The 17,500-nt window shown below is 45.4% G+C and overlaps 3 protein-coding genes across 13 annotated transcripts in view; all 3 read right to left on the bottom strand.

Annotated features, from left to right (window-relative positions):
* cass4 (Cas scaffold protein family member 4) overlaps positions 1 to 3,016 on the bottom strand; it is an 11,793-nt gene extending 8,777 nt beyond the window's left edge. The window contains exon 1 of the mRNA XM_035520306.2: positions 2,778 to 3,016. Coding sequence (XP_035376199.2) covers positions 2,778 to 2,783 — 6 coding nt within the window. The 5' untranslated portion in view covers positions 2,784 to 3,016. The remainder of the gene's footprint in view (positions 1 to 2,777) is intronic.
* Positions 3,017 to 5,214: 2,198 nt separating this feature from the next.
* Positions 5,215 to 8,866, bottom strand: cstf1 (cleavage stimulation factor, 3' pre-RNA, subunit 1). 2 transcript variants are annotated; one of them, XM_027025335.3, is made up of 6 exons: positions 8,726 to 8,866; positions 8,162 to 8,335; positions 7,789 to 8,066; positions 7,188 to 7,385; positions 6,513 to 6,903; positions 5,215 to 5,956 (listed from the first exon to the last, which is right to left on the bottom strand). In XM_027025335.3, exons 2-6 carry the CDS (start codon positions 8,328 to 8,330, stop codon positions 5,697 to 5,699), a joined length of 1,296 nt encoding a protein of 431 aa, XP_026881136.1. In that variant the 5' UTR covers positions 8,331 to 8,335; positions 8,726 to 8,866; the 3' UTR covers positions 5,215 to 5,696. The 2 variants fall into 2 exon arrangements, with proteins under 2 accessions (XP_026881136.1, XP_026881145.1); XM_027025344.3 differs by having other exon boundaries at positions 8,448 to 8,827.
* Positions 8,867 to 9,716: 850 nt separating this feature from the next.
* The window catches only part of eif4g3a (eukaryotic translation initiation factor 4 gamma, 3a), a 43,138-nt gene continuing 35,354 nt past the window's right edge, over positions 9,717 to 17,500 (bottom strand). For all 10 annotated transcript variants that reach the window (XM_035520194.2, XM_035520196.2, XM_035520198.2 and 7 more), the window contains 6 exons: positions 14,176 to 14,257; positions 13,651 to 13,749; positions 12,160 to 12,297; positions 11,434 to 11,515; positions 10,707 to 10,853; positions 9,717 to 10,530 (listed from right to left, as the gene is read on the bottom strand). In XM_035520194.2, the coding sequence (XP_035376087.2) occupies positions 10,349 to 10,530; positions 10,707 to 10,853; positions 11,434 to 11,515; positions 12,160 to 12,297; positions 13,651 to 13,749; positions 14,176 to 14,257 (730 nt within the window). In that variant the 3' untranslated portion in view covers positions 9,717 to 10,348. The remainder of the gene's footprint in view (positions 10,531 to 10,706; positions 10,854 to 11,433; positions 11,516 to 12,159; positions 12,298 to 13,650; positions 13,750 to 14,175; positions 14,258 to 17,500) is intronic.

Raw genomic sequence — 17,500 nt, 5'->3', positions numbered from 1 at the left:
GCATAACATGTCAGCCACTGGTGTCTCACTGCAGGAGAGAGCATTTCTCTCCTTATCTAAGAAGAAACCAAACAAACGAAAATATCCAACTTGGAACGTGTTTAATCCCCTCCATTGAGAACATCGCTGCCTATCTCAGACGGCTGAGACCCCAAAGTCTCTGTAATAAATGGAAATCAATGTCTCAGCGCGGCTGGTCAAACGTGTTTACCCAGCGAGGCCGGACCCAAACCAAATCAGCAGACCTTTCTCTAACCTTACTGAGAAAGGTTCATGACAAAAGACAGCCGTTTCTCAGAGATGCGGAGTGGCACACAGCCATTCTACAACCCTCAACAGCTATACAGTCCACTCGTGTGTGTGTGTGTGTGTGTGTGTGTGAGTGTGTGAATGAAAAACCACAATGCGGTGGCAGATGAAGACCTGCCAGGCTGGTTGGGGATTTACAAACCTAGAATTGAGAAATCACAAATAGTGTTATTATTTAACACTCACTTATCCTTATCATTAAGCTAAACCCAGAGCATGTTTCTTGCACAACCACAGCGACATGTAAAAGAAGCCCAAACATAACTGCTTAGAGCTCGGCACGGAACCACACACTGATCGGATCCACAGTTGCATAGATTTGGTGACTTTTTGTTATTTACATTTAATCAGCCCTTTATGGGACACCACTGAGAAGGACGTGCCCCCGCTGTGTGTCCCCGGTGTATGTCCCTGCTGTGTGTCCCCGCTGTGTGTCCCCGCTGTGTGTCCCCGCTGTGTGCCCCCGGTGTGTGTCCCCGCTGTGTGTGATGCAACGTGACTTCCCCACACAGACAAAGGGCATCCACCATTGTCACTGTCAACGCTGCCTCGAGAATTAGGGGTCTACACTCAGATCGCTATTGAGCAGCTCTTATGACAATGTTTGTTTGAAAAGGTGTCACACAAACCAAACTGAGAACTAACTGCAGCAATGTGGAAGGAATGAGGCAACTCAGGAAGCCATGTGGTTTAGCCTTGAGAATCCTCTTCAATAATCATCCAAACCAAAAGCTGGCTGACTGGCCAGACACTGATGTCCTCAGAGAAAGACACAGGAACATTTCATAACATCTCAGCGACTACATGACTATCAAGAAAAACACTGCCCTGGTACATCAAATGACACATTTCTTCTGAAATATTACCCATGTTGAAATAGGCAGAAGCATTCAGATATGGTTCTGAATTCTGTATTCACTGGTAATTTACTGGTTGGCCACTTGGACGTTACATTGGATAAAATTGAAAATCTGTGGCAATCAGAATGTAAACGTTGTGATTCCAGTAACCCCTTGAAACAGGAATCACAAGAAACCAGACCTTGTCAGTCCTAGTTTGTACCACATTGACACAGACAAAGTGATTTTAATAACAGTAACAGTTTAAACTCAGTAATAACAAAAACGTTCACTTCTCTGATCAAGTGAAGGAAACCAAACAAAAAAAAGCTCTAATCTGCGCAGTCTGCCCTTCTGAGGAGATGTGGATTGAGTTCTGATGGATTAATCCTGCATCATTCTTCATGAAAACCTTCCTACAAATCCACACTACTTCATCCAGCTCTGTCCAGTCAGGCTGGCAAGAAGCTCAGCCTGCCAGTGTGACTGGACACACACACACGAGACAGACGTGGGTACGCAGACATCTATATAGGAATCTGCTCAGACAGAAATCATCTCCTTGGCTGCTGAAAACTTCATGAGAAGAATGTTCAACCTCTTTGTTTGTGTTTCGTTTGTGAGAGGGAATTTAAGACTGACTGGTGTGAAGTTGATTTTGATGTATTACATGAAGAAAATTTGTGTTAATAATACGAAAACACTGAAATCAGTCGAGAAATGTTTAAAATCTGATAGATCTCCCTAACAGATCTTACTATTATAAATAATTTTTAAAATGTTGCAACAGTTGCACTGAAAAATCAACACTGACAGCTTTAATAAGTCAACACAATGAATCATTCTACATCATGGTGAGAAAGAGACTACTTTCTCAACTTCAATGTTCATCAGTAAGTGACAACATTTTTTCAGTTTTCAGAGGCTACTTCTCCTTGTGCCTCAGAATAGCCACAGCGGCATGCAGAGCTCAGAGCAATCGACGTGTTCCTTCCCCTCATCTGCAAGTTGACCTCACGGGGTCCAGAGCAAAGCGAGCTAAAGCCCCCCCATTGACGTCTCGTTCTCAACTCGCTCTTTCTCTCGTTCTCAACTCGCTCTTTCTCTCTCATCCCTTCTTTCCATCTCTGGCAGGGTGGGAGGTATCATGTTACACGGAGCACACGGCAAGGCGAGTATGGGGTCTAAACAAGGCTGGTGTGGTGGGGGTGTATGTGTGTGCGTGTGTGCGTGTGTGTGTGTGTGTGTGCGTGTGTATGTGTGTGTGTGTGTGTATGTGTGCGTGTGTGTGTGTGTGTGTGTGTGTGTGTGTGTGTGTGTGTGTGTGTGTGTCTTGGGGGGGGGGGGGTTTGAAAGGAGGTCATGGAGTGTATGAAAATAGGAGAAGGAGCTGACAACATCTTTGACTGCTGCCCCAGCAGCTGAAGAGCCATGGTGAAAGTAAGCCCCATAAAGATATATTAGTAACCGAGGAACACACCAAACCTTGGGGCTTTGTATATAACACCAACAACAACAACAATAATTAAAGTAGTAAAGATTAGTAAAATAGTAAAGACTAGCTCTACAGCAATATAAGCAGGAAATACTTGATGTGACAGACGAACCATCTAAGAATTAAATTCTTACCTCCATGACAAACCTCTGATTACAAGAGTGAAATAAATTCCAGTCAAAGGTCCATTTATAGCCCACAGCCACACTTAACCGTGCATGACAGTGGCTGTAGCCACGTGCTGTGAATTCTGAGGACTATTGCGCCAGTAATACACTTCTCTTTCAACTTTTTATTCACTCAGAAATAATCGTTTTTTAAAAAGAGATCCGAATAGCTGACTCTCTCACACATCGCCTGAACTGACTTAGGGTCTGACACACTTTACAATGAGGGGTTGGGAAGAAGTACACAGACATAGCATATGTGCTGCCTGCCATAGCTTTCAGCCAATCACAACGCTCCTCCAAGGCTAACCCCACCCCATTCGATGTGTTACACCCCATTTTTCTTTTCTTTTCTGAAAAAAAAAAAGAACTTGTGGCCGGGATCGCTTTAGGGTCTGCTTACCACTTTTTTCTTCGAAATAAAACGGGATGTTGTTTTTTTTTTTTTTTTCTTTTTTTAATTTAAGATATATATAAAATCATTTTAACTAATATATTTACTTTCCAGGGTATGTACTTTTCCAGTTTCTTTAGTCTTCTCTCTCTTTCTTTCTACTCTTCTTTCTTTCACTGTCTGCTCGGAGATTATTTGTTTTGAAAGCATTGACTCTCCAGCAGAGTTTTGAGAAGGACCATGATGGAGGCGAGCCTTTGACAGATGGTACCAGCAGATATTAGGAGAGATTTGACACACTTTTCAACGTGGTGTTTCCTGACAAAACAAAAGCACCCCTGACAATTCATCCATAAAGCATCATCATGACTGTTCAAATGACATAGAGTGCTGTCTGTTGCACCATGGTCCGGGAGGAACATTGTTTTGTTTTTGCTGTGTACTTGTATTTAGCTGAAATGATAATAAAAACCTTTTGAATTTCTGAATCACAATTAGGATTCTTTGTTGAAAATATTCCATACTAAATAGTATTTTCTATGACACCAACAAACATCCAAAACACCCATACATTTCCAGAACATATCTGTACTGAGAACATCTGTGGTTAGCAGCTCCACGTAAAGAGGACTGAACACAGTGTGAACAAATGAGGACCTTGAAACTGCTTTAAGGTTCAAAATTCCCCACGGCTACATCTAATTAGACAGGAATGCCCTCGAGTTTTAATGTTAAAGATAGATGTAGTAATAAAACCTTTCTTGCAAGCTGTTTCCTGAGAAAATCAACGTTCAGTTGGGTAGACGCCTGGTAGAATGAATTCATTCATTTTCAAGGCACTGAGAGCAAAAGTTATTCTAACCATTCAATGGCAATTAGAGCTCAGCCTGTATGCTTCTCTAGAATAAACCCTTCACACTATGACCAGCTCGAAGCATAGGTGCTCTGGCTATGATATATACCATATTGTATCTAATCTTCTACAAAATCTTTTATTTGTGAACAATAGCACTTATTTCCAGGTTGTAAGGGGCATCAAAATAGTGGCCCACTTACTTTGTTTCCTTCCTAAAACTCTAAACCACATAAAGCTGGTTAGTGATGATTCATTTACAACAGGTCTGCGCGTCGGCTCTGAGCTCGGAACATAGATTAACTCTGCTTCACATCTATTGCATGACATCCTGGAGCCTCATACATGTGTGCATGCTTCAGAGGTACAGAACACATGCACTACGGAGAACCACAGCGTCTTAACACTGTGGCAGTGACAGAGAACCAGGTTACAGTGCTTTCCATGGTATTGGTCTCATAAGCGGCAGGAAACACCATGAGAGTTTCAGATCTCAAGCAGATCTGAAATTAAATTGATTGTAATAAAAGAAAATTGTTCAACTCTGCCTGTGAAGCTCAAGAACATGTTATGTGAGGAAGTATGAATGAAATATTTTAAATGCTTCTGAATTGGTAGATTTAGCATTATTTGTGCACACACACACACACACACACACACAGTCTGTTAATATCTCTTCAGCCAGGGTCCTAGGGTCCCAATAGCACATGCCCACAGGGTTGCAGGTGTAGTGAAGATACGAGGTATACGTGTCTATTAAAATGGGTCATGAGTGTACACGGTGATAGTTTAATATGTAGCCTGATATTTAAGGGCTTGCAGTGTGTTTAAACAGTATATAAAATCTTTAACTGTATTTACTGCAATTGCTTTGTCCCCAAGATATATACTAATCTTTAATATTTAATAATAGTCCTTGAAGTTGGGTTTTTTAGTATTATTTTCTGTTCAAAAGTTATTTGACACTACTAGTAATGAAAAGGTTTAGACTTGTAGTTAACCAACAGAAATGCAGCACAAGAAAAATTGATTGTTTTTTTAAAACATTTTTAAAAGATCAGTTTAACTGACTGCTAATAGTTGTTCCTTCAGTTAAATTATTTTTGAAAGTTCAAGGAAACTGTCTGTTTAGCATACACATTATGAAACAAAGTGGCAAAAGTTATTTTCAATTTATTTATGAAAATAAAACCACAAAAACAACAAACCAAACAAGGTACTAAATCATGAACTGAGAACACACCACATGCGTCACTCACAGATCACCATTCCCTGTGCTCTTTTCAAATATGCAAAAAGTATTTTTAAAAAAAGAGAAACTGTCTTTCCACCTATACAGACTACGCAACTTTATTAAGCTCAAAATCCCCAGCACGGCCATACTGAAACTGAAGAAAGTTGAGCTCAACACCATGACGAGACACCTCTGCCAAGTCCTCATGGTAAAACCGTGACCTCTAGGGGAATGTTCAGGCATGGCGATCAGAGCAGGGTTAACCGAACCCTCCTGATGTCTCAGAGGACACCGCCGGCTCTTGAGATGACTCAGATGACCAGTGGCAGGGTCCTGAAGACAGCTGCTGGAAAAATAAAACCAACGGGACCCTCCACTCTTAGCCGCACGGAGCGTGTGTGCTCCTTAGTCCGTGGTGGTGCGGCGGTACCAAAACCGGGCACGGAAGTCATCGCTGCAGGTCATGAAGCCGGGGTTGGTGGGCGAATGCACGATGCAGCGCACGATATTGTTGTGTCCAAGCGAGAGCAGGTTTTTTCTCTCTGCGGTGCGCGAGTCCCAGCAGCACAGGCTGACTGTACGCTCGTCCGGGAGCAGCACGTAGTCCTCTGTGTGGTTGAACACGCCCTGTGTGCGGTGGGTCTGGCGGCCACTCAGCCCTGCCCCTGCGCGGAAAAGAAAACAATGCGTTTAGGCGGCGACACAGCCCAGCACAGCTTAGCTAGGGCCAAGACTACAGCTACAACCACAACTACAGCTAAAGCTAGAGCTAGGACTACAGCTATGGCTAAAGCTACAGCTGTGGCCTGCTCTGGTACTGCCAACAGATGCCTGATGCTGAGTTCTGTAAACAATTTCACACAACAGTAAATACCTTAATACAAAGTAACAAAATAAACGTCCACAACCATAAACAAACCAGAGCTCGCACCAATCAAAAATTCAGCAGAAAAGTGCTGAACATTTCTATGATGTCCATAAAAAGCAGAAATGTGTTTTTAAACCATATTTTTCAAACTAAATGATTACGTAATGGCACAAACGGTCAGAGCAGAGAGCAGATGTGTCTCTTCCATAAAATGCCCCATTTGTGGCAGATTACGCTGAAGGTCTTGCGCACGCTTGTCCCCGGCGCCTCAGCACGCCTCAACACTCCTCCTCTCACCTGTGAATGTATTCATTTCTCTCCCCTCGTTCACGCATCGGGTTCAGTCCTCTCACCTGTGTATTTGACCAGCGTGCGTCCGGTGGAGATCTCCCACAGCTTGGCCACCGAGTCCTTCCCGCTGGACAGGATGTACTTGGAGTTTTTGGAGAAGACGGCCGAGCACACCTCGGCCCCGTCGTGCGCCTTCTCGAACGTGGCCACGCAGCGGTTGGAGACGCCGTCCCACAGCTTGATGCTGCCGTCCTTGCTGCAGGTGACGTAGCTGTTGGCGCTGGGGTTGTAGCTCACGCCGCAGATGGTGTCGGTGTGCTGGTCCAGTGGGTTGCAAGACACAAAGCATTGGAAGGTGTTGACATCGTACAGCCGCAGTGTGGGGTGCTGGGTGCCCACCAGCAGGAAATCTCCCGACGGGTGGAAGGAGATGGATCGCAGCATTTCCGCTTCCTGTGGAGAGAGGGAAGGGAAGGAGATTCTGCTCGTATCTCACACCTCTGATGAAAAGACCCGCACTGCAGAGCGGGGCGGACCAACGCATGGACCAGGATCGCTCGGCACGCCGAATAACTCCAGGCTAAAGTGAGGTGATTTCAATAGGAATGTCTCTTATCTCTACATTGCTATCACAACATGGGTCTGTTTTCTAGACGGCAGTATCGTTTCTAGGTGAAATATGCCGGTTTCAAAGGAACCTCGTACAAACATGCACCGTGTCTGGTGCAAGGTACTACCTGGATGTGTTTGAAAGCTCTTTTGGCTGACGGCTTGGAGTAGTCAAACAGTTTGAGAGTGTAATCACGGGAGCCTGACGCCAGGATCTGTTCTGTGGGATGGAATGCCAGGCACGTGACCTCGTCCACGTGGTCGTACAGGGTTCGGATCACCGGGTGGTTCTCCATGTTCTGCTGTGCTGTCTCGTTCATCATCACCTGTCGGGATCACAACCACAGACCCGCATGTACTGCACTGGAAAATGCTCAGCCATTCCAACGTTTCAGCGTGGTTTGGACAAAACGCTATACTATGGTTACACGCGTTACGTATTGTGAATTTGAGGCCTCATTTGCATAAATCACAGTCTTCTACATCATATGCATCACTATAAAGATAATGGACGGTACCTTCTGCGACCCTTCTAGGGCAGTGTTTATTAATAACAGGAAGATTGATTGGGAATGTGATGACTGCACACACGGAATATGTCGGGAATTACCATTATCCTTAGGGTCCACAACACACTCAATCGTGTCCCTGGAGACACTGACCAAATTATAATCTAGCTTTCACTAGTGCGGCTCTACTCGAGTGTGTGTGTTTGTTCTCTATGCTCACTTCCAGGGGCATGGCACTCTTAGCCAGCATGCGCTCTGTGTCCAGGATCTTAATGGATGCATCGGCGGAGCCAGTGGCGATGAGCTGCCCATCTCGGCTGTACGTGGCCACGCGACAAGGACCCTTATGAGATGTCACGTAGCAGGTCTCATACTCCGACGCTTCTGGCGACATGGTCTGCACGTCGGCGTCGAACTCCAGGTCGATGCCCACGCCGGGGGCCACTGTGTCGGAGCGCCCAATGGCGTACTGGACAGCACTGTCGTCGTTCTCCATCCCTGTGGGTACACAGCGCCGGGTTCTGTAGCACACTATCCATGTAACCAGATTCACTGCTGCTCCAGGGCTTGCAACCGTGAGACTCGACCCTTACCGATCTTGGCGAGCTGCATAAGTTGCTCGGACGGGGACACGACGCTCTGGGGCTTCACTTCATTAATGAGGCTGTTGGCGATGTTGGTGTAGCCGTCGTACAGCAACTGGCTGATGATCAACTTGTACAGGTGCTGTCGGTCTTTTAAGGTCGGTTTGGGGCGATACATCTCTCCTGTTTGAACACGTTGAATAAAAACAACAACAACAATAATAATAACAATAATAATAAATAATGCAAATATAGCGGTAAAATATCGCTCCAATTACACGAGCTGTTAACTAACATTTCGGGGGAAATGTACTTTACAGTGTTTGAGTTTCCGATGAATACTTCAGCGTGGACAACCTCAAACAGACACGCTAACCTGAGCTAGCGCTAGCTGCTAACTACACGAAAGGTAAAGCCCATATTAAGAAGCCTTAAGTTAATTTTTACCGAACTAATAGGCGCGCATACACACACAGTTAAGCTAACCTGCTTGGGTAAATTAACTGTCTTCAGTCACACTGGTGATACGAAAACTATTCAGGGTTTCGCAAAAGCGAAAACCGAAAGACTTACCAGAGTTAGCAACGCGCCTCTCACAAAAGGTTTACGGACCGCCACCAAGCACCTAACGCTAGCTAACCTAGCTATCGCGGTATTGGGTTAGCGGAAGTTAGCTAGCTTTAGCTTGCTTAAAAGTTAAGTCACGTCCGTTAGTGTTGTAGCTATCTTACAAGTTAAAAGTCACGTCCGTTAGTGTTGTAACTAGCTTGCAAGTTAAAAGTCACGTCTGTTAGTGTTATAGCTGGCTAGCTACCGCGGTATTGAGTTAGCGGAAGTTAGCTGGTTTCAGCTATCTTACAAGTTAAAAGTCACGTCCTTTTAATGTTGTAGCTTGCTTCCAAGTTAAAAGTCACGTCTGTTAGTGTTGTAGCTAGCTAGCTAGTTCAGACAAAATTTTACTCGCAAGATATTTTAAAATATACACATATTATTGTGCATAAACTATAGCATGGTATAGTATAACTACGTAAGACCATTAGCATTAGATTAGCTAGCTGTGTTTTAGGACTTTAGATAGCAATACACATGGTCTGATTGTATTGTATAGTTTCTCAAGCCTTCTACACGAGAAAATTGAGAGAAATCAAAATTGGGAAAATATCTACGAATAGACAGACCACTGCTGTCTTCATTCCCTACCCGCTGCCAGAAAAATCCATTAACGCGGTTCTGTCGTTAGCGAAAAGATAGAGACCTTACGTAAAAAAAAAAAAATAATAAAAAAAAAAATCACAAGACGAAAGCAAGCAAACCGCATCTTCTGTTCACCAAAAGACAAACACAGTGTTCTTTTTTTAAATATCTTTTACAGTCTTTAATGTATTTACAAGCTTTACAAGCTTTCTTCTCTAGGTCTTTATTACAAGCACACAGGGCAACCTTGCCATTGTTTCGACTTGCATTTGTAGTGTTTGCATCATTGATCTCAGAACGCAACTCATTTTGTCGTTTGTAGGAAGTTTCTCTTATTTGCGAGTCCTTTCCGTTCCTTCTTTTTTTTGGGGGGGGGGAAATTAACCACTTTCCACAATGAGCAAGACGGAGCAACAGAAACAGTCACTGGTCCCACTCCAGAGAACCTGAGACCTGAGCACAGAGGTACCAAACAGTCGGTTTCTTCTGTCTCTTGCCATTCATACTAAACCTTTCCCTTCTCTTCAACACAGATGCAAGCCAGACAAATTGTAGGCTAATTACATATTTCTTAATAATCATTATTATTAAGATAATTATTTATTTTGTTATTTCTATCAATGCTCTTATCATGAGCACCTGCAAATTTTAAATAGACTCCCATATTTGCAGTCTTTTAAAAAAATAATAAATTAACGAATTCAGGACCTATTTCTTTTAATTCTTTTCCTTAAAAGTAACAAAAGGAACAAGAAAATGTTGATTTTTAAAATGAAAAAAATATTTTCTATATTTGATACACGGTTCTACTGCTCAGCCATTCCTGGCACAGGAATGCGAACACAACTTTACGGAGCTTTCCGAAGTCGTACCGCGTTAAAGTCAGCCACTACCGCGTCTGTGTCTGTGTCTGGCCACCAGGGGGGGCATGTGGCTAACTAGTTTGTCCCGAGTTACGAGGATGTAGAGTTTGAACGTATCCCGGCAGCGTGCCTCCAGGGCTCAATTGTCTTCGGACTCCTCGTCCGCTTCGCGCAGCCAGGTGAAGAAGGCCATGACGGAGTTGAGCGCTGGAGTCTTCCCCTGCTGCTCCGCCGGGTCTGTGCTCGATTCCCACTGGTAGAAGGCGTCCTCTGAAATCACGTCCTCGTCGTAGAGGCAGTCAAAGAACATCCGCAGCAAATCTGCCAAAGTCGAGGGAGGGAGTGAGTCTGCAGCTTCTAATCACTTCAAGTAAGCTGCTATGTGCTTACAACTTGCAGGGACACCAAGTACGTTTAAAAAAAAAAGAGAGACCCCCCCGCTACAATAATAACATCCTCTCACCTTATGCACAGTGAAGTGAGATGCGAACACTTACTGGGTGGTTGGTTCAAGGCCACTATTAAAGCTTGCAGCGCATAAAGCGCCTGTAACTGTCGCTCCGTGTCAGAGTTCAGGTACTTGTGTAACACGGGCAGGCGCTTCCGAATGGCACCTGTGTCCACTCTGCAGGAGGTGTTTTCATCTGCCCAGTCGGAGAAAACCCACGGGAAGCAGTTATCAACGTATAACAGCACCCCCTACAGGCAGTGTATGGGCAGGCGGCAGACCAGAGACCAGTACTGGATACATTTACGGTATTTAGCAGACACTCTTATCCAGAGTGATTTACAGAAGTACTTTGTACGATCATCCAACTAGGGAAGCACTATATGGACACTAATGATGTAGTGCAATTACATTACTATACATTTCAATTGGCTTCCAATGCATGCGTGTTAAATGCGAGTGCCAAGATTCGTCACAGTGGAGGACTCATTTACATATTGATAGAGGGTTCGTTTGCATGTTCCAGCCTTCTGTGTTATCAGCACCTCAAGCCACCATCATGTTATTGATTAACAAACGATATATCTGGCAACCCCATTGTTCAGCATCCTAACGAGGTATGGTTTGCGCACGGACTTAAAAGTCAGAAGGGCCGTGGGCTGTAAAACACACCAAACTCATGAGGAAGAGGAGCGTTTAAAGCAGGCTGAAGAATGGACCAGACCCCACTGTCCTGACCCATCGGGAGGTTCTGTCAGCACAATGACCTTGCTCACCTTTAACCGCCGCCTTGCATACCGCAGTCGTGATCGCTCTGAGGAATGCCGTGGAGCTCATCTGAGACGCATCCAAATTGGCCTGAAAGACAGGAAACATTAAAAGACGCGAGCCTATAGAAGAGGTCGGCATTTTTTTCTGCGTTTGCCGACTATCTACTCAGCAGTCTAAATTTCCCATGTACTATAATGCTCACCGACCATATTATTAGAAACACCCATGTCGTATCCTAGGCCTCCTTTAACACCATGGGTCATTTTCTGACCACACTGACCAGGCAAGAGTGCATCAAGACCCAGCAGAGGTGCAGAGGTTTTTCCATACGGCGGTGTCAGTGCAGGAGTCAGTCAACAATATCTAGTATCTAGTCAGTTAGTGGTCTAGTTGTCAGGGCAGGAGTGAAGAGCTGGATGATGGAACTGCGCAGTTCCACAGATGCACTATGGGGTCTGAATGTTCACCTGCAAAGTGTGTGTAATTAGGAAATGTTTTTAAAAGCTGGTGGCGAGTGTGCAGGGAGGGGAGGGGTCACAGAACAGCACAGCTTACAAACCCTGTTACAACACTCTACGAACAGTTAAATATCTGATGCATCAGAAGACACGTAAGGTGTAACAGAAACTCTAATGACACGTTTGTGCGTTTTGCAAAATAGAAAAAGTAAAAAAAAAAAAGTATTGTGATGCGTTTGAGTGTGTGTGTGTGTGTTGTGGGCCCTACTTCACCTCCACCCAGTCGAAGATCTGCTCATCACTGGCCATGTCCTCCAGTAGGAGGTGCTCAAGCTGCAAGTGTAGCTCATCTGGGGAGAGGCGGGTCTTAGAGGAGGCGGAGCAAACATCAGACAATGTGAACTGCAGCTTCTGGAACACACGGGACGAAAGGGAAACTGAGCATTCAGACAGGCTCGGAGCAGAACTACGACCCGCAATGAAATAACAAGTAACATGTCAGGGTCCACAAACCCAAGCCTGTACATTCAGTAAATGAGATTTCGGTTTTGAATCCACATCCCCAGGGAGACGACGCGTACACCAGTCAGTGATGCCGTTAATACCACTGACATGACATGAATAACACTGATTACCTCGCTACAGTGGCAGCTGTCAAAGGCTGGGATATATTAGACAGCAAGCCAACAGTCAGTTCTCGAAGTTGACGTGTTAGAAGCAGGAGAAAGCATAAAGGGGTCTGAGTGGCTTCGACAAGGGAAGCCGTTAATACCTACCAAAAGTGGTCCAAGGAAGAAGAACCGGTGAACGGGCGACAGGGACGTGGGTTCCCAAGGCTCGCGACGCATGTGTGGGGTAAAGGATAACCCCTTTGGTCTGATCCCACTGAGCTACTGCGCCATAAACTACTGAAAACTGGAACACTGGCTATGATGGAAAGGAGAAGGATCCTAAAGCTCTGCATCGGGCTGCGTAGCTGCTTACTGGTCAGAGCGCCCGTGCTGACCTCTGCCCACCACCAACAGTGCCTACGGTGGGTACGTGAGAAGAACTGAGCTGAATTGGACCACGGAGCAGTTGGGGAAGGTGGCCTGGTCTGAGGAATCAGAACTTCTTTTACTTCATGTGGATGGCTGGCCACATGCGTGTCGCTAACCTTGGGAAGAGATGGCACCAGGGTGCACTATGGGAAGAAGGCAAGCCGGTAGGGGTCGATGTAATGCTCTGGGTAATGACCTTCTGGGAAAGCCTGGGTCCTGGATGTTACTTTGAGACCACCTACCTGAACATTACAGCATCCCATGTACACCCCTTCATGGCGACAGCCTCTTTCAGCAGGATAACGTGCAATTCCACACTGCAAAAATACTTCAGGAATTGTTTGAGGAACATGAGGTCAAGGTGTGGACTTGACCTCAAAATTCCCCAAATCTCAATCCGACTGAGCATCGGTGGGATGTGCTGGAAAAACCAAGTCCGATCCATCCAATCTAGTCCTCACCTCACAACTTAACGGACTTAAGGGATCTGCTGTTAATGTTTTGGTGCCAGACACCACAGGACACCTGCAGAGGTCTTTTGGAGTTCACGCCTCCACAGAGCAGAGCTGTTCTGGCGGCAGTATTAGGCAGCTGGTTTTAATGTTATTGTTGATCGGTGCACGTCTATCCTTAACGTGGGATATAAAGCAGAGGTCCAGTTGCTGTTGCCCTGGTAACTGTAAAAAGCAAAGCAGTCCGGAGTGTGTGGCGGAGAGAGGCTCACCTGCTCCGAGATAAAGCTCTGCAGCTCCTGGTCTTCTGAGAGGAAATCATTCCAGTTCAGGCCAGCCTCCCTCCACAAACCTCCCACTCTCCTATGGCTCTGGGGCAGGGAAGGGGGCAGGGAAGAGGGCAGAGGTCACGACCCCGCACGTGCAGACTCACCCTCCCGGACGAGGGGCAGGGTCATAAACAGCGCGGAGCGGTCTGTGGCATTCTTTAGCACAGAGCTCCTGGATGGCGCTTTTGGAACGTTTATTAGCAACCAGCTTTTGGCTACTATTTTTTTTCCATTTGAAGTAAAACCTGAAGGTATGTGTATATCTACTCAGAACAAATAAAAACAAAACAAAAAACCCCCCCACAACAACAGAGGAAAACTAAGTCTATCTTGTTAAAAGAATTAATGTGGATATAACTAAATAATAATCTCAGGAACAATAACGACGTACAATCATATAACTGGAAAATTCTGGTCACCCCTCAGACCACGACAACAATTGGCATTAGGGGCAGATGCAAATCTCACCATTTGCTTGCATAGTAGGTGTAGTATTTCTGAGAACAAAATGCCAGCTCTTCCCACTGGAAGTAAGGGTTTACTTAATTCACTGCAAAGACAAGAAGAGACTCGCGTGAAAGACTGCTGTGTTAGTGGTGTAGTGACTGGTGTATAAGTGGTGTAGTGACTGGTGTATAAGTGGTGTAGTGACTGGTGTGTTAGTGGTGTAGTGACTGGTGTGACTGGTGTGTAAGTGGTGTAGTGACTGGTGTATAAGTGGTGTAGTGACTGGTGTGACTGGTGTGTAAGTGGTGTAGTGACTGGTGTGTAAGTGGTGTAGTGACTGGTGTGTAAGTGGTGTAGTGACTGGTGTGACTGGTGTGTAAGTGGTGTAGTGACTGGTGTATAAGTGGTGTAGTGACTGGTGTGACTGGTGTGTAAGTGGTGTAGTGACTGGTGTGTAAGTGGTGTAGTGACTGGTGTGTAAGTGGTGTAGTGACTGGTGTGACTGGTGTATAAGTGGTGTAGTGACTGGTGTGTAAGTGGTGTAGTGACTGGTGTGACTGCTGTGTTAGTGGTGTAGTGACTGGTGTGACTGCTGTGTTAGTGGTGTAGTGACTGGTGTGACTGGTGTGTTAGTGGTGTAGTGACTGGTGTGACTGCTGTGTTAGTGGTGTAGTGACTGGTGTGACTGCTGTGTTAGTGGTGTAGTGACTGGTGTGACTGGTGTGTTAGTGGTGTAGTGACTGGTGTGTAAGTGGTGTAGTGACTGGTGTGACTGGTGTGTAAGTGGTGTAGTGACTGGTGTATAAGTGGTGTAGTGACTGCTGTGACTGGTGTGTTAGTGGTGTAGTGACTGGTGTGTAAGTGGTGTAGTGACTGGTGTGTAAGTGGTGTAGTGACTGGTGTGTAAATGGTGTAGTGACTGATGTGTAAGTGGTGTAGTGACTGGTGTATAAGTGGTGTAGTGACTGGTGTGACTGGTGTGTTAGTGGTGTAGTGACTGGTGTATAAGTGGTGTAGTGACTGGTGTATAAGTGGTGTAGTGACTGGTGTATAAATGGTGTAGTGATTGGTGTATAAGTGGTGTAGTGACTGGTGTGTAAGTGGTGTAGTGACTGGTGTATAAGTGGTGTAGTGACTGGTGTGACTGGTGTATAAGTGGTGTAGTGACTGGTGTGACTGGTGTGTAAGTGGTGTAATGACTGGTGTATAAATGGTGTAGTGACTGGTGTGACTGGTGTGTAAGTGGTGTAGTGACTGGTGTGACTGGTGTATAAGTGGTGTAGTGACTGGTGTATAAGTGGTGTAGTGACTGGTGTGTAAGTGGTGTAGTGACTGGTGTGACTGGTGTATAAGTGGTGTAGTGACTGGTGTGACTGGTGTATAAGTGGTGTAGTGACTGGTGTATAAGTGGTGTAGTGACTGGTGTGACTGGTGTATAAGTGGTGTAGTGACTGGTGTGACTGGTGTATAAGTGGTGTAGTGACTGGTGTGACTGGTGTATAAGTGGTGTAGTGACTGGTGTATAAGTGGTGTAGTGACTGGTGTGACTGGTGTATAAGTGGTGTAGTGACTGGTGTATAAGTGGTGTAGTGACTGGTGTGACTGGTGTATAAGTGGTGTAGTGACTGGTGTATAAGTGGTGTAGTGACTGGTGTGACTGGTGTATAAGTGGTGTAGTGACTGGTGTATAAGTGGTGTAGTGACTGGTGTGACTGGTGTATAAGTGGTGTAGTGACTGGTGTGACTGGTGTGTAAGTGGTGTAGTGACTGGTGTATAAGTGGTGTAGTGACTGGTGTGACTGGTGTGTAAGTGGTGTAGTAACTGGTGTATAAGTGGTGTAGTGACTGGTGTGACTGGTGTATAAGTGGTGTAGTGACTGGTGTGACTGGTGTGTAAGTGGTGTAGTGACTGGTGTATAAGTGGTGTAGTGACTGGTGTGACTGGTGTATAAGTGGTGTAGTGACTGGTGTATAAGTGGTGTAGTGACTGGTGTATAAGTGGTGTAGTGACTGGTGTGTTAGTGGTGTAGTGACTGGTGTGATTGGTGTGTAAGTGGTGTAGTGACTGGTGTATAAGTGGTGTAGTGACTGGTGTGACTGGTGTATAAGTGGTGTAGTGACTGGTGTATAAGTGGTGTAGTGACTGGTGTGACTGGTGTATAAGTGGTGTAGTGACTGGTGTGACTGGTGTATAAGTGGTGTAGTGACTGGTGTGACTGGTGTATAAGTGGTGTAGTGACTGGTGTGACTGGTGTATAAGTGGTGTAGTGACTGGTGTGACTGGTGTATAAGTGGTGTAGTGACTGGTGTGACTGGTGTATAAGTGGTGTAGTGACTGGTGTGACTGGTGTATAAGTGGTGTAGTGACTGGTGTATAAGTGGTGTAGTGACTGGTGTGACTGGTGTATAAGTGGTGTAGTGACTGGTGTATAAGTGGTGTAGTGACTGGTGTGACTGGTGTGTAAGTGGTGTAGTGACTGGTGTATAAGTGGTGTAGTGACTGGTGTATAAGTGGTGTAGTGACTGGTGTGACTGGTGTGTTAGTGGTGTAGTGACTGGTGTGACTGGTGTGTTAGTGGTGTAGTGACTGGTGTGTAAGTGGTGTAGTGACTGGTGTGACTGGTGTATAAGTGGTGTAGTGACTGGTGTGACTGGTGTGTTAGTGGTGTAGTGACTGGTGTGTAAGTGGTGTAGTGACTGGTGTGTAAGTGGTGTAGTGACTGGTGTGTAAATGGTGTAGTGACTGATGTGTAAGTGGTGTAGTGACTGGTGTATAAGTGGTGTAGTGACTGGTGTGACTGGTGTGTTAGTGGTGTAGTGACTGGTGTATAAGTGGTGTAGTGACTGGTGTATAAGTGGTGTAGTGACTGGTGTATAAATGGTGTAGTGATTGGTGTATAAGTGGTGTAGTGACTGGTGTGTAAGTGGTGTAGTGACTGGTGTGACTGGTGTGTAAGTGGTGTAGTGACTGGTGTGACTGGTGTATAAGTGGTGTAGTGACTGGTGTATAAGTGGTGTAGTGACTGGTGTGTAAGTGGTGTAGTGACTGGTGTGACTGGTGTATAAGTGGTGTAGTGACTGGTGTGACTGGTGTATAAGTGGTGTAGTGACTGGTGTATAAGTGGTGTAGTGACTGGTGTGACTGGTGTATAAGTGGTGTAGTGACTGGTGTGACTGGTGTGTAAGTGGTGTAGTGACTGGTGTATAAGTGGTGTAGTGACTGGTGTGACTGGTGTGTAAGTGGTGTAGTGACTGGTGTATAAGTGGTGTAGTGACTGGTGTGACTGGTGTATAAGTGGTGTAGTGACTGGTGTGACTGGTGTGTAAGTGGTGTAGTGACTGGTGT

Source organism: Electrophorus electricus, chromosome 22, assembly GCF_041902795.1.
Source record: "Electrophorus electricus isolate QZ-2024a chromosome 22, ASM4190279v1, whole genome shotgun sequence".
In the NCBI taxonomy this organism is placed as follows: Eukaryota; Metazoa; Chordata; class Actinopteri; order Gymnotiformes; family Gymnotidae; genus Electrophorus; species Electrophorus electricus.
The sequence above is the reverse complement of the archived record's forward strand: the minus strand, read 5'-3'. Positions and strand labels throughout refer to the sequence as shown.

What these genes read in the sequence shown, in the direction of transcription:
- cstf1 (XM_027025335.3), bottom strand. Translation starts at nt 8,330, where the DNA reads ATGTATCGCCCCAAACCGACCTTAAAAGACCGACAGCACCTGTACAAG. An exon ending in GAGCTTTCAAACACATCCAG is followed by an intron (nt 6,904 to 7,187) that starts GTAGTACCTTGC and finishes CTCTCTCCACAG; the next exon opens with GAAGCGGAAATGCTGCGATC. An exon ending in CACGCTGGTCAAATACACAG is followed by an intron (nt 5,957 to 6,512) that starts GTGAGAGGACTG and finishes TTTTCCGCGCAG; the next exon opens with GGGCAGGGCTGAGTGGCCGC.